Source organism: Meleagris gallopavo, chromosome 6, assembly GCF_905368555.1.
Source record: "Meleagris gallopavo chromosome 6, MGAL_WU_HG_1.1, whole genome shotgun sequence".
In the NCBI taxonomy this organism is placed as follows: Eukaryota; Metazoa; Chordata; class Aves; order Galliformes; family Phasianidae; genus Meleagris; species Meleagris gallopavo.
In genome coordinates, this window is record NC_139409.1 from 44,810,157 (window position 1) to 44,825,236 (window position 15,080).

At 40.6% G+C, this 15,080-nt stretch overlaps 1 protein-coding gene across 19 annotated transcripts in view; it reads left to right on the forward strand.

Moving 5' to 3' along the window:
* The window catches only part of ARPP21 (cAMP regulated phosphoprotein 21), a 186,661-nt gene that overhangs the window by 101,128 nt on the left and 70,453 nt on the right, over positions 1-15,080 (forward strand). For 12 of the 19 annotated variants that reach the window (XM_010712996.4, XM_085226556.1, XM_085226564.1 and 9 more), the window contains 2 exons: positions 12,102-12,210; positions 13,955-14,056. The exons of 3 other annotated variants lie outside the window; for them this stretch is intronic. In XM_010712996.4, coding sequence (XP_010711298.1) covers positions 12,102-12,210; positions 13,955-14,056 — 211 coding nt within the window. The remainder of the gene's footprint in view (positions 1-12,101; positions 12,211-13,954; positions 14,057-15,080) is intronic. 4 more of the 19 variants (XM_085226562.1, XM_085226563.1, XM_085226565.1 and 1 more) reach the window with 1 other exon arrangement.

A 15,080-nucleotide genomic window follows, 5' to 3' on the forward strand; every position in this document is an offset into this window, starting at 1 on the left:
TGTTCTGTGAGGCTGAGTCTTCATTGTTCAATACAAGTTCATGGAGGGCCCCATAGATACCATGAAGGTTTGCATTCTGTCAATAAATTATCTCCTTATGGTGTATGACTCCCAAAATAGCTGCATCTTCTCATGAGGCTCGAGTTCTTCAGTTCAGAAAGCATCTGACTCTGCAAAGTCACCATGTGGGCTTGAATATGCATCGTGTAGCTTATGTCTCAGTTGAGCGAAGGCTCATGTCACATCTTGGCTCCCACTCGCAGGTGATGAGTTGTTCCCTGGCTCCAGGCACTGAGATGGATTTGCTCTGCTCAGCAGGGGTCCCCCAGTCTTGCTGCTCATGAGTGCTCACAGTCACAAGAGTCAGAAGAATTCATGGCTTCGAGGTGGATGGGCTGCTTGGTAAAATTGGGTGTACAGTGCTATGATAGAAGTGCCACAGCACGGAGCAGTCTGTCAAATGGGGGACTATGAGGAATATGAGTGGAATAAATAGAGGCATTTCATTTATTTCATCAAACGGCAGTCTGTAGGACAACACACTCCCACTTTTGGGTACCTGAGACACTAAGAAATAAATAGCTACTTTTAGGGAGGTAGAATTTTAGAAGGTGCTCATTGAGGAGATCACGGCTGGAAGTATGGCTGCGACTTTGTCCAGACAACCATGTTGTTGTATGGAGAGGGGAAACTGATGGTAAGAAAGCTTTAGGATTTGATTCTCTCTGGGATTGCAGTCTTTGAGCTTTAGTCAACTCTCAATGGATCCTCCCTTAAAACAGCAGTTATATCTTAATGACTGCTTTGCGATCTGAAAACTACTAAAAATGAGGGGCTTAATCTAAGGTGTTTTTGTTATTTATTGAAATATGAACAAGCCATACCATTTATGATGTATTTTTTTACAAAATTAAATTCTAAGACACAGTTGACCTAAACTAGCAAACTAGCAAAGTGCTTCAAAAAGTTCTTGAGCTCTCGTTATAGAAAAGTGAGTTCTAAAATTACCTTTCACTATGGTTTTTAAAATTAAGAGTAAATATTAAAAAAAAAAAAAAGGGGGGGGGGGGAAGGAATTTCAAAAAAGAAATATCCTTTTTTTCCAGATCTAATATATTACAAAGTTCTACCTAAACTGAATTGTCAAACTTTTTCTCAGTAGTATACATGAGAAAAAGTGAGCATTGAATAAAGGATTACCTGTTATTGTTTTGGCTTTAGATCCAGAGATCTCTAAATAATACTTAAAATGGGAAGGCTGCTTTATTCATTGTGAAATTGCTGGTGCCAGCATTGTAATGTATGTTTGTCTGTGATCTGTGTCTGCCTGTCATATACTAAAATGCATAGGGAATTTGAGACAGTCAAATACGATATCAACAGAAGTTTGGAGTAGAAACAGTATATTAGAGTGGACATCCCGAACTGGAGCAAAAAAATGTGTACGTGTCGCCTTCTATTCTGTGTACCTTCATAATTCCTATCAGACAACTGAAGGAGCTTTACATGAAAACTATTCATATAGTAATACCTCTCAGTTCAATCAAATTCATTCATTATGTTATGGTGATAGGTGGAAAAATGAAGGGGAAGTGCATTTTGAGTGCTTGGCGAGGGCTTTCATTCAGCTGAGATCATCCCATATGTGACAGGTGTATCTGTGCCACAGCCCACACATGCACTCGTGTACATTTTTGTATCTGCATGAGTGGCAAGGTTCATCAGAATGGAGAAGGTGGAGTGCTTGTGTTTCGTAATTGATTTTATTTAGACATTTTCATACGTTCTGAGGGTGTAACACACCTATTACGAACTTTATTCCAATACTCACATCGTCAGTTATGGCTAATTGTTTTCAAGAGCGTCATGGTAATCATTGTGCTATCTGATTCTCTTCTTTCCTGCTGTCAGTATGTAAATGTTGATATAGTACTGGCCCAGTCAGAAGGGATTTTTTCCCTTTGTGATGCCCCTAAAAACTCTGGGCAGTACTACGATGCTTTCTGTATTGCAGGAGTTTCTTTTAGTCTGGACTTCAACTGTATCAGCAGGTGACATGCATAAAATGTGCACTTTGTGTGTCGTAGTTAGTCTTGTAGATTATTAGCCTGTGCTATTTTATGTCCTCTATGTAAGGGGGATTTGATTCACCTGCAGAGAGATGAAGTTCTCAGATTTTCTTTTGTGTATTTACTAAGTGATCTTTCTGTGGATATCATCTGTGCTAGAAGAGGTGTGCTGTGCTAATTTCACCATTTTATGACTAGAATCTGAACTTCAGTATCAGCAACATGATATGCACTGAATGATGACTATTTCCACCAGGATTAGTTTCAAAAGGATTTTTTCCTCTACACTGAGGTGCCAAGAAGACTTTATTGAGATGCCAAACGTAATGGCATTTGGAGCATGTAGCAAAAGTATCCCTTTCCCCTTGAGCGAATAAGGTGTTCGTGGTTGCTTGGTGTAAGTGACTTCAATTTCTTTAAGTGCTTGTTTGCTGATGGGAAAGGCAGAGTGTATTCCACACACAATTGCTAGCAGCTGGGTTTTGTTCAGATATATGGCAGTAGTTACACTGTGTACCTGAATGCATATACCTTACTTTTTGCAAGATTCCAGTCAAAGCAATCATCGTTTGTGAGAGTTTGAAGCACAAACTGCTTTTCTAGTTGCTGGGGGTTTTCTCTGTTTTGTTTCCTTTTGCAACACAGGGCATTTGTCTGGCAAGCCGTTTGCTGTATGATCTTGCACCTGCACTGAAGCTCCTTATGGCATCCTTGCTTGTCACGCATGCAAGGGGTAATCATCTCATGAGAACAGAATCACTTTTGTTAGCCACATGAGACAGGAAAACAAATGAACAGCATTATTTTTGCTTTTATTTCCTTTCTGTTGTGGTTTATGTTACTTTTCTTCAAGGGAGCTCGAAGTCAGCTGTGTTCCTCTGTTTTCTATTGTGGTTCCCTCTTTCCCATGCTCACTACAGCATAGTTCTTTCTCACCTACTATGAAATAAGCAGAAGCTGGGGATATCTACACATTCCTTCTGGCATATAGTTGATGTCCAATCAGTATAGTAGAGTCATGTGTGAACATAGACAGAAATGTAAGGGTGAGTAGTAGCTGCGTGCAACTTCAATGGAAAAGCTATCTAAGTGAGCAATAACACCATAATTGGCCAAGATATTTTGTTCCAGTTTAAGACAAACATTAAGCAACTAAGAATTTACTAAAAACATTGATTAAAGCAAATAAAAACACACAGCAATAGCTATGGAGTATATATGTAGGTACATAGTTGTATATGTAGACTTAAAGTAACGAATGATAATAATTTTCTTGGATTTTTATTTCTTGGACACGTTCATTTTTTGAATAATGACTAAATTTAGAATGTATTGAGAAATTTAAGGGAATAGGAATAGTATTTAGGATGGAAAAGCTTGGTGTCCCAGAAGTCAATGCTGTGATGCTCAGCTTGTAGCCTTTCTCTTATTTCTGGCCTTACCCCACTGCAGGGGAAGGCTTTCACATCCCAAAACAAGCAAGGAAATTGCCAAGAAACTCTTGGAAGAACATAAAGAGGGATTAGACATCTCACATTGAGGTTCATCCACCTCCAGCAGAGTCCTGTGCATGTTACCAGCTGATTGGCATTTTAGCAATATGTTAATGTTATGCTACAGCCATTTGTTCCAGTTATAAAGTGCAGTCCTCTCTGAATGCCTTATCTGGGGTTGAGTATTCATCATTTTAGTACTTGGTGCTTAATCTCTTCTCTGGAAGAAACCTCTGGAAGAGATTCAGGTTATTTGATCCCAGTCTTACTAATTTTTGAAAATTGTTTATTTTCTTTAGATTAACACGACTTGAGTTAGGACAGCCTTTGTTTTTGTTTTTTTTTCTCAATATATGTTCTCTCTTTTTAGTTTCATGCCTGTCTTACATGTCAGATAGAAAAAAAAAAAATAGTTGGTATGTGAAGGACTGAGCTGAATATGACTCTTAAATACTGTCTTCGTTCATACTTCGATCATTGCTTGCCATACAGTTGCAAGCTATGGAAATGTCTTACTCTGCAAATGAGATGTTAGGGTAAATGAACCAGTTCTAATAGCTCCAGTATTAAATTTTCATCTAATGTAATTTATCAATACTAAATTATTTGTAATTAAGGTGGACGTGTAATTTACAGCTGTTGTATAGTGTAATGAAATATTAGTTAAGCATTAATTAGAGGAAATGTATTATTTTTCTGGGTTTTTAATCCTTGCAGTCCCACTCCTTAATAATGCAAATTTTGACACATGCAGGTCGTGGTCACCTGGGCTGTGCTGGGGAAATTGAAGGTTGCCAAGAATGCTATGGAATAACAGGAGACAGCTCAGTTGAGGGAAGCTTGTGCATATTTTATCACTGTTAACCAGTGTCTCTGTGTGCTCATCCAGTCTGTAGCAGGAAAATGTCTGTTAATCAAGCTACTGTTGGGCTGTTTATATTTTTGAATCATTGCAGGCAGGTCTGGAAATCTGAAATGGCATCTGTGATTTACTCAGTTAATTCCTTCTGTAGTGGCTGAAATAACATTTGGGCTGATTAGTGAGCAAGGGAATTTTTGAGATGGTCAAAATTATTCTCAGTGATTGTCTTTTACCATTCTGTTGCCTGCCTCTTGTTTAATGTAGGAAATATGACATAATCACTGAAAATGGAGAAAATGTAATGATTTTTGAGATTTTTTTTCTTTAATAGCCAAGTCAGTTGCTTCTGCTCCCTGCTCCAAGATGAACGTGGTAGGCTGTCTCTGACAAGTTCTTAAAAACCATCACTTCAGGGCAGTGATCAGTCGTGGAATGGCTTCTGGTCCATGACTGTTCCTGCTGGAGCTGCAGAAAACACTCATGACCTGGAGTGGAAGTAAACACAAGAATTTATGATGCAGCAGAGCACTGCTTTGTACACATGGTGTATTTGAAGAGGACTAGTGGTTTCTTCATTAGCGCTAGTAGTTTCTCAATTAGCTTTTGGGGAACCACCTTGCTGCCTTCAGTGGAAGCCTTCAAATCTTAGCCTCGCTTTCCTTTTGTTGCTCTCTTCCATGTTGATTTTGGAACTTCTGAGATGTGAAAATGTAATTTTAAATGGGTCTCTGCAGTTATGCAACACTAATTTTCCTCTACTTATGGAACGCCTAGTCTTTATAACAAAATATTAATGAATTCCACAGTAAGCAATGTTACTACTCAGGTGACCTTACTAACTGGAAATAAATTGTTGCTTTGCAAAACCCAGTGAAGTCTAGATACAAATCCTGCTATCAAAAACTAAATCCAAGCCAGGGGATTGGCAGCAGGAGAAGCAAATTCCTGAGCCATAGAAGTAATCTTAGTTTGATTACAGGAGGACAGTGAAGTATCTGAATGCTCTTAGAACGGTCCCTGACTGAGAGAGAAGGCTTTGTATTTCAGCCCTAGATAGCAGAAAAGCTGGTATTTCAGAGTACCCTTGGCTTGCTGGCTTCTCTCATGCTTTCAGAGCAGTTTTTGAGTATTCTGGCCCCAAAATACCAGGCCAAATATTGAAGTCTGTGTTCAGGTGAACTCTCAAGTGAGTACTGTGCTTTTGCATCTGTAGATGAAAACAGAATGGCTATCTGGAATTAAGCTTTAGGAAAGCTTGTCAGAGTCATGAGCTGTGCTATGCTAAGGTTAGATCAGATTTTTTAAAATACTGTGTAGTCTGAAAGACTGCAGGATCTGGCCCCCTCCTTGGTCCTCACACAGAATAACTTGTCACAGAAGAGATTCATAGTGCGTTATCTTTGTCCATCCTGCAGCCTCCAGGTTAACCATCATTTTCATAGTGGGAAGCACTGCTGGTGCCAAACGCACAGGAATCATCCTGCTAGGGTACCAAAGCAGAACATTTTGAAGGGTTGAGGGGTTTTGGTTTTTCATAAGTGGCAGTCTACCTGCCTGCTCTCAGAGTGTGGGTGGGTGACAGAATCAACCTCACTCTGTGAGCAACAAGAAAAAGTCATAACTTCCATGCTGTACTACCAGCTCTGTTCCTTTCAATCCTGTCAGATTTATCTGAAGGCTGATCATCTCCATGAGAGAGGGAGAATGCCTATCAGAATCACTTGTGACATTTAATATCCTTGTTGTTCAGTCATAAATAGAGAACATGATTAGATTGCAGATTGCAGTTCTGAAAAATGCTAAGAATGTACAGTCTTTACCCAGGAAAAATGTAACATTTGGTATTTGAGGTTTCTTTTTCCTGCGCTTTGGAGAAGGCAGCACCTTTTACCAACTGCCTTGTACAGGATAGATATTTTTTTATGGCTTTCAGTGTGCTTTTGTCATCGTAACAGAAGTTCTTAGTGACTCATAGTATAAAAGCAGCAATCTGTTAATGAGGCATCAACCTCCAAAAGCCTGAAATGCCATCTTGAGTGATTTTAAGCGTTAAGTTATGATAATAGAAGTGCACTGTGCTTTAACAATTATCTGTATTTAAATTCCTACTCTGACTTTTAAAAACTGTTAGAGCATCCATCAACCCTGAAAAATACTCTGTCCTTATTCTCAAAACTGTTGTTCTGAGGGAATATAATCAAAGAATTTCAAGCTCCAGGGTTGTAATTCTGCCTTACATCATTTTGCTGGTGCCATTTGACAGTGGTAGTATTTGCTTCCAACTTTTGTAAATTCTCAAACTCGCAGAATGTATCCCCATGCCTTCAAGATCAAAGAAGTCATTTTTTTTTTACTGCAGATAATAGAGTTTTGGCCCAAAAAGTAATGCTTATGTAGTTTTATTGTGGCTATAATGCAGAGCACTAGGAGAGCCTCCAGCATAAAACCAAAAAAGCACAGCAGGCAGATGTAGTAGATATTCACAAACTAGCAAAGCAAGAAAGGATGCCATACTGTGCAACAGCATGCCTGCAGAATAGAGGCCAACGTGATGTTGGACCGAGCAGTTGGTTTAATTAAAGACAAGTGCAAATAACAAGAAAATGCAGTTAAGCCATCAGAACACCTTCATAACAGCGCCCTAAATCTTCATAACTTCTCCTTATGCAGTCAGCAGATAGGCTTCTCGCCCGCGCTCACCATCCCATTGCTCTCCTGATGGTGTGCTTATGGAAGAACACAGAGCCACTTACTTGTGTTTGCCAGATGATGATCCTGCGGGTACCCAGGGGGCTCTTTGCCCCTTCCTAGCCCCATTACTTTACCTATCTGCCCTTCTGCATTGCCATTCATGAGATGAGTGTTAATGCCCTGTTCCCATTGAGCGCATTCAATGAACATCACATTGCAAATGCAAAGCTGGTGGATTTTTTCCTTCAGGCTTGTGCACACCACAGCGATCTCCACTTTTGAACTCGCTTTCCTATACTGTGTTCTTTATACAGCTGCCTCGCTTCTAACCTGGGAGGTTTTTTTACAGATGAGGTGCACTACAGAACTTGCTAGATTTTTTCCTTTATCAGGCACTGTGCTGGTAAACTGTCTTTTCCACACGTGGGGAGGTTGTTGCTCCTCTTGAAGGCATCTTGTGCTGCAGAGGCCTGCGTGCCATAGTGCTGTCAGAAACGTATGCCACCTAATAAAGATTTATGTGCTGTGTAATTCAGCCCTGACAATCCCACGCTGCCTCTGTGCTCTGCTGATGCAGTGACTGTGTCTTAGAAGAGCAGCATTCAGAGCTCGTGCTTGTCTCTTTTCATTTGTCCTTTTGGTGTGTGGTATCTCTGTTTCCCGTTTCTTAACCAGTTCTTTCAGAGCTAAATAACTTACTTTAAATGAGTGTAGATTATTTTTCCCCCACGATTTCATTTCGTATCTCCCGTATAAATACAGATTTATGAAAGTGCATTAAAAGGTTTCTAAACGTGACACAGCCAAAAGCCCTGTGACTTCCTTAGCCATCAGGATACATGGGCTGTTACCACTCTGCAAAATGTTTTTAGAATCTGTAATTTGATTCAAAGCTGAATACCTGCTTAGGACACTCAGATAGTCGTTTGGGGTTGGGTTTTTTCTTTTTTTTTTTTTTTACATTGCTACTTACAGTGGTTAACTTGGAATGAAAAGCATAAAATGAGCACATAATGGGAATTCTCTTTAAATATTCCTTTTAAGGAGTATGCCTGGGGGACAACTCTGTTCTCTGTCATACTGAGATAAACTGAGAGGAACTCTGCTGAAATGAATGGAAGAATGGAAGTAGTTCACATTAAAATCACCATAATGACAGCAGAAAAATCTTATAATGGATGCTGCTATCAAAATCTAAACTTGTTTTAAAACTTTGACACACAGAAATGTTTACCTAATTATTACCAGCTTTCCTCTTTCCTAAATGCAAGTTTAGTTGTAGGGAAAATTTGTCATCCAGAAAAATCTATTTGGTTGGATTCTTGCTTAACTAGGGACTGCAGTTGTGTTCTAAGGGACTATAAAATGCTAACACAAAATGTTCATCTGTTTGAGGATGCAAAGAGCAGTGTTTTACTCTGCGAACCAGTTTGTCTTAAAAGGCAAAACTGTCACGTAATTTCGTAGCAAACTGCATAAAAACTTCACTGGAAGGAAGGGAATATACTCCTTTTTGCTCTGAAACACACTGCCAGAAAGACAAGTATTTAATTGATACTCATAGCTCTCAACTTGTAGGAAATGCTAAACGAGCTCATGTGTAATTTCTGGTTTTGTGAAGTTGTGCTTTAGAGATCAGATGGTTTACTTACACCAATACTGTTGACCAAGAAATATTTGGGTGATCAAAAAAGTTATATCAAAGAAAAGCAACTTTTTTTTTTTTCTTCTGTGCAGTTTTTTTTTTTTTCCCCCTCCTATGTGTTGGTTTCTGTGCCTGTAAGGCATTCAGATTTTCTCAGTATGCTCCCCAAATCACAAAATCCCATTTATTTCAAGGGAATTGGCTTTTGTGGAGCAGTGGAATTTGAGATTCTCAAGTGATCCACTGATCCCCGGGTATGGGAACTAAATGAAATACTGACTGTCATGCATGTGGGCAGCAATCTTTGTAAGCATATATTTGCAAATTTGTTTCCTTGCACACTTCTGTTAGCACGTAAATGCACAGGTACACTGGATCTATTGGGATTAACCTCTCAAAATGATAAATAATGTAGGTTGTGGGGTTTTTTGTTTCTTTTAGCATTTTGTTGTTGTTTTGTTTTTATTTTTGGTATTGTTTTGTTTTCTTTGTGTGTCTGGAAGACAGTTGCAATATGCAGGGTCTTCAGAAATACTCAGTGTCTTCAAAAGCTTTTTACTACTTGGAATTAAACTAAGGTTTGGTTGGGGTTTCAAGGTGTCTAGTATGGTAGCAGTAGTGAATAAGTTCCAGATTCTGTGTTATTTTGTGGAAATGAACTCATTCCATGCTTTGGATTAAGACCTTAATTTAGATCAACGCTCTAAATAAGCTTGATAAATTCACTCCCTTACATGCATGAACACAATCCAGTGCATTGTGCAAACTCTTCATTGTCAGTGCTAAAAAAGCATAGAAGAAAAGTGAATGTGGTTTCTTATCAATTAGGGCTTGCATGAGATGAATTCTCTGTATCTACTGCGTTGCAGTAACTATATATCTTATTAGTATATTGACAGTATGCTGAATCTTACACACAATTACATATTTTTTCTTGCATTTTCCATCTGTTGGCTCACCTTCAAATTCATAAACTAGTGCAGCAGATTTCACCAGGAGAAATACTGTGTTTGTACTCACATAGTAGACTCCCATAGCCTTGCTGTGCTCCATCATGTTCTGAACAAACAAATGTCTTTTCACAACTGAGGATCAATCACATACTGGGCTTGTAGATTAATTTTATTAATAGGCACCAGCAGCTCATTAATTCTGGCTTGTGGCTTGATCTCATGCTTCTCCTTCCAGTCGTCTTCTGACACGTGGAAACATTTTAAAAACACTAAAGGAAGTGAAAATTGGATTTTTAAAAATAGAAGTAATGCATCAACTATTAAAAGCATGTTGTTTATTCAGCTGTGTTAGTAGTCACAGATGTTTAGTTGCTTTTTTTTTAACCTTTTTTTTTTTTTTACTAACTTTTGGTAACTTTGAATCTTTCTTCTACGTTTTAAAGTTAGAAATATTTACTGTGTGCACTGCATAGTTTGTCAGATCCTTAACAGATAGCTCATAGCTATAAATTTTACAGTGATAGTGGATCTAGAGAGGTTTAGTTTGCATTCTAAGCCACAAAAGTGGAAAAACAGCATTTTTCAGTTGGTGATCTCAAAGCAGAGTATCTGCAGGTGCACATCCTCTGTTCTAACTGCATAGACACAGCGCTTATTCATGAGAACAAAGGCAGAACAAGCCACCTAGCAATCCATTAATTGGATTTTGTAGCATTTCTGGTATGAGAAACCACCTCTGCCTTTAGCAACCCATGGTGTCATGGAACTGTTATAAAAAGCCAAGCTCCTTTGGGTCACCGAAGAGACTTGGTTGGCTGTGCTGATGGTTGGACTCGGTGTTCCTAAAGGTCTTTTCCAACCTAAATGATTCTATGACTCTAAGGGCATCTGGAGAGTCTGTTGGCTTCCACATTGTGGGCCCAATATCTGCAAGTGCCAACACCTCTGGCTGATGGACAGAATGTTGTGACACTCAAAGTCTGTGAAAATCTGGCCGTTGTGTTTTGTTGCTTTGTCACCAAAAAGCAAATTGTGCCCAGAAGTGGGAATTTGTGGAATTGATACAGAAAGTGAAGCAGGAGAGCTGCTGTATCTTAATTCTTAATTTTCAGCAGTTCATTATAAATGTTTCCTGCACACCTGATGGTGAATTGCAATGGACTGTAATTATGGCAAGAATATGTTCTGTCTTTTGATTAGAAATACTCTGCTAATTAGTTGAATACAAATCTTAGTGATACAACAACAAAATGGTGGCTGATTTTACACACAGGATTTAATTTTCCACTCTGGAATAAAGCAAAGCTTAGACTTTCATTTCAAAGTTTGCAGAGAGCTTTCAAACGTTACTTATGAAGTCACTGAATTCTCTCAACTCTACCTTTGACTTCTTCATGGTTGGTGCATTACTGTCGATGGCAGTTTTGTGCCTGGTTTGTGGAGGTCTATTCAGTAGGCACAAGCATCTCCTCAGGGTGCCACTGCTGGAAGCAGTCCGTGCTCCTTCAGCTTTTCAAAACCAGCTCGTGATTTATCAGTGGTTGATAGTATATGAATTCCAGCTCTTCATGTCTCCAGATCATTGGTCACCCTGCTGAAATCAGTGGGACACGACATGTTATTAGGGTTGGGGTCCAGGAGCTGGCACATCCTGGACTGCTGTTGTCAGCTGCAAGGGGTGGCAGTGGCCAGCTCAGTAACACAAGATGTTTCTTGCTGTTTGCTTTTTGTACAAGGTGTGAACATGGGGAACGTGGAACGGCTCCTCTTGGCTCATGAACCTAAAAATGTGAAGCTTCTAATTTGTACAGTTTGGCTCTTAAAAAATAAATAAATGTCTGGATGGGTTCAAATCAGTGAACTAATTGATACTCTGTGACTCTTGTGGAATATTTTCCTCACTTAACGATGATGAGATAATTACTTGTTTAGCAAAATACCATCAATCCCTCCAGTTATGGTTTTATTTGTTAGAAATAAGAAGCTCTTGCTTTTGCTCTTAAGATTTCGATCAGTTTTGCATTACTTGCAAAGGTTCGGTGCCATAAAGCTGCCGCATTGCTGGAGATCCCTGCTTCCGAAGGAGCCAAATTAACATGCAGCATGTTAATTTGTTTTCCTGTCCTTCGGTCGCAGAGAGGAGAGAGAAACATTTTGGTGAATTCCCGCTCCTCACTACATAACAACAACAAAAGCTGTTTATGGCAATAACAATTAGCAGCAGGGCGATGGCCCCAGGCAGCTATAGGACGCATCTCACGATGAGTACCAATGTTGACTGGTTTTGCACTGAATGCCTCTGTGAAAACAAAGAGCACTGAGAAAATAAAGATCGAACTAAAGCCGAAAGAAAGATTTTTTTATTGCTATGTTTTACTTTGCTGGCAGACCAGAGCAAAGGTTTTCTGAACATTTAAAAGATGAAAAAGGTGAAGAATCCCAGAAGCGATTTATCTTGAAGCGAGATAACTCTAGTATTGATAAAGAAGACAATCAGGTTGGTTCTCGGCTCGAGAGTGGCTGAAATTTTGTTCTGTTCTTTTCTTTTGTTTTGGAGGCGGGCTGACTGATGTTATTGTTGTTCTTTTGTTGTTGCTCTCCTCTCCCCCCCACTGCTCCTTGCCCCGCAGCAGCTCCGAGCCCTGCGCGGCCGCTTGCGCCGTGGCAGCGTGTGGGTCTGCATGGGCGGTTTGCTTGGCAGGACGTGCTGCATGCCCACGGGGGGAACGCCGAGGCTCGGGCTGCGTGGGAAGGCCGTGCCGGTCGCATTTCTCCATGTGTCGCCTAACGATGGCAGCTGTTCCGCTCCCTACAGCTTGCTCCTTCAGTTGTACCCATCCATTCGGAGCTGGATTTCAGTACGGACCGATGATAAACTGGTGTAGCTCAAAAAGGAGAAAACAAAACAAACAAACAAACAAAAAAGCCCCAAACAAACATGCAATGGTGAGGCCAGGTTGATTTTTAAACTATCCTAAAATAAGTTTTGACCAAAAATGAATCAGTCCCATCTATTAGCTCCCTCCCCCCCCCCCCTCTCCTCCTGCCCCTGCCCTCACCGTGTGTTACTGTCTGTGTGACTGACCTGCTTGTCGTGCATGCACCGCAGCACCAGTGTCCCCGTGTTGCTCATCTCATAACGTGGCATCGCTGGAGGTGAGCGATGCGTAGGGAGCACCAGGGGAGCACGTGCCTTTGTGCTGCCTTCAGTCGGTGTTGTGCTGTTCTGGTCTCGTGCAAGCTGTGTATGTGGAACATATTAATAACAACAACAAAAAAAAAAAAAAAAAGAAAAGCAAAAAAGGTTCCGGCACAAATTGCTATTTTGAGAAAATTCTCCCAGGTAAGAAGACTGTGTGTGTTTTCTTTGCTTAGGTTGTGTTTGTTGGAGGTACCTGCTCTAGTGAGTCTCTCATTGCCACTCTCCTCCATGTTTTCAGTAAAGGACTGATTTTTTCTTTCTTTTTTGTTTCCCTTGTCTCCACATCACATCTAGCAGCCTCGCAGTTAGGCTGCATCTCAGTTGGCTTAGACGTCAACTCTCAGGCATTTTCAGGTTGCGGTGAACTTGGGGATCAGCCAAAGGAACACAGCATGACCAACCAGAGAGTACTGAGTGGGTGGAGGAGAGCAGTGCCTGTAATGTAACCACAAACGAAGAGCTTCTTGCTGGGGGCCATCCTCTCTTCCCTCAGTCCCCAGGCCACAGCCACTTCCTGCACTCCGGTTTATTGATGGGCAAAAAGGGCCACGCTTTTCCCAGTGAAAACAAAATTAGGGGGTTCCTTATGTCATGGAAATGGTTAAAATTCTTGTACAAAGTGCTTGGGACTTCTCCTTAGTAAGCTAGCTTTTGGTGGGCTTTTTTTAGAGCTCACAACTTAGGTCTTACTGCCTGGTTTCCCTCCTTTCTTCCTTGATCTCATAGGTAGCGCGGTGCTGCCTGCCTCCCATCTCGTGGCTGCTAGGATACCTGAGAGATGGTCAGAAGCAAAGGCTTGGGGTGAGAACAGGTGGATTTAGGGCTGTGGGTTGCAGGCATCGGGCAGGAGGTCTCCTCTCAGCCCTGGGCTCCATGGGCAGCATCTGCCTGGGAGCCCTCGGGTGCCCTAGGAGTGAAAGCTATCGTTTTCATGCTTCGTTTGTTTGAGTGAACATTGATTATTCTCAGCTGACAGTTTCTTAACAGCAGTTTTTAACAGCTCAACTTATATAACCCTCCTGGTTTTTTTTCTGCTCAGCAAAACAGAATTCTTCCATTTAGAGATGACAGACGAAGTAAATCAATTGAAGAGAGAGAAGAGGAGTATCAGAGAGTGAGGGAGAGAATATTTGCACAAGATGTGAGTAGTTGTTTTCCTTGCCTCTTTAGTGCCATACCTTTCCCGGTAGCCAGCCAGCACTGCCCCTGCAATGTAAATGCTGGATTTGCACCATGAGCTGGAGGTGGCAGGGAAAGGCTCTGAGAGAAGCTTCAGGTGCTGAGGTTGCTTTCTGGAGGAGGAGGAGACACTGAGAGTTGCAGGGATATGGGCAGAAGAAAGAGGAAGCCCAGCATGTTGTCTGAGAAGTGCTTATCCTGTTTCTTTGAATGTTCGTGTTTGTGTGGTCGAGGTTTTCTTCTTCTTCCTTTTTCCAACCAAAGAGCAGCGATTTAAATGGACACTCTCAATGATCTCAAATAGCCGTATTATTTCATATACCTCAAGCCAAATCACTTTTTTTCAAGTAGCATTCAGCAGAGCCACCTGATGGTTATGTGCTTTGGACCAGTGCTGTACAACGGAGACACTGAGGACAAAGAAAAGTCAGTGGGTAAACGTGGAGCTGCACAGGTTTTCTGAAAAGGCTGATTCTTTCTGCCATCAGAAGGAGTCCTGCTGGTGACTGTAGCATGAATAGAATAAAGTGAAATAGGCGCTGCAATTCCTGCCTTGCAAAAAAAAAAAAAAAAAAAAAAAAGAAAAAGAAAGGGGAGCTTAAACAACAAAGCTACATTTTTAGGGGAAAACATTTAAATTTGGCACATCTATGAGCTCTACTTCATGTTCCTTGAAAAAAGAAAATTACAATTTGCTGTCCTACTGTATTGAAGGGATCCTAAAAGGAGAGATGGAAAGAAAGGAAGTGGGGGTAGTTACCATTTTGTTTTATCTCACATCTCTGTGGGAGCTCTGCCACATAGAGGAAGATGGGAACAAAACCAATTAAGACGTACTGAATCATATTTGGCAGTGTCCTTTTAAATTAAAACTGTTCCTGTGTTGCAGGACTAATTCTGTTGTCTGAGATAACCTTTTATTTTGCTCTGGTTTTGGAGTTCCACACATCCAAGTTACTTTTTGTTTTAGGAGAATACGTTCTATG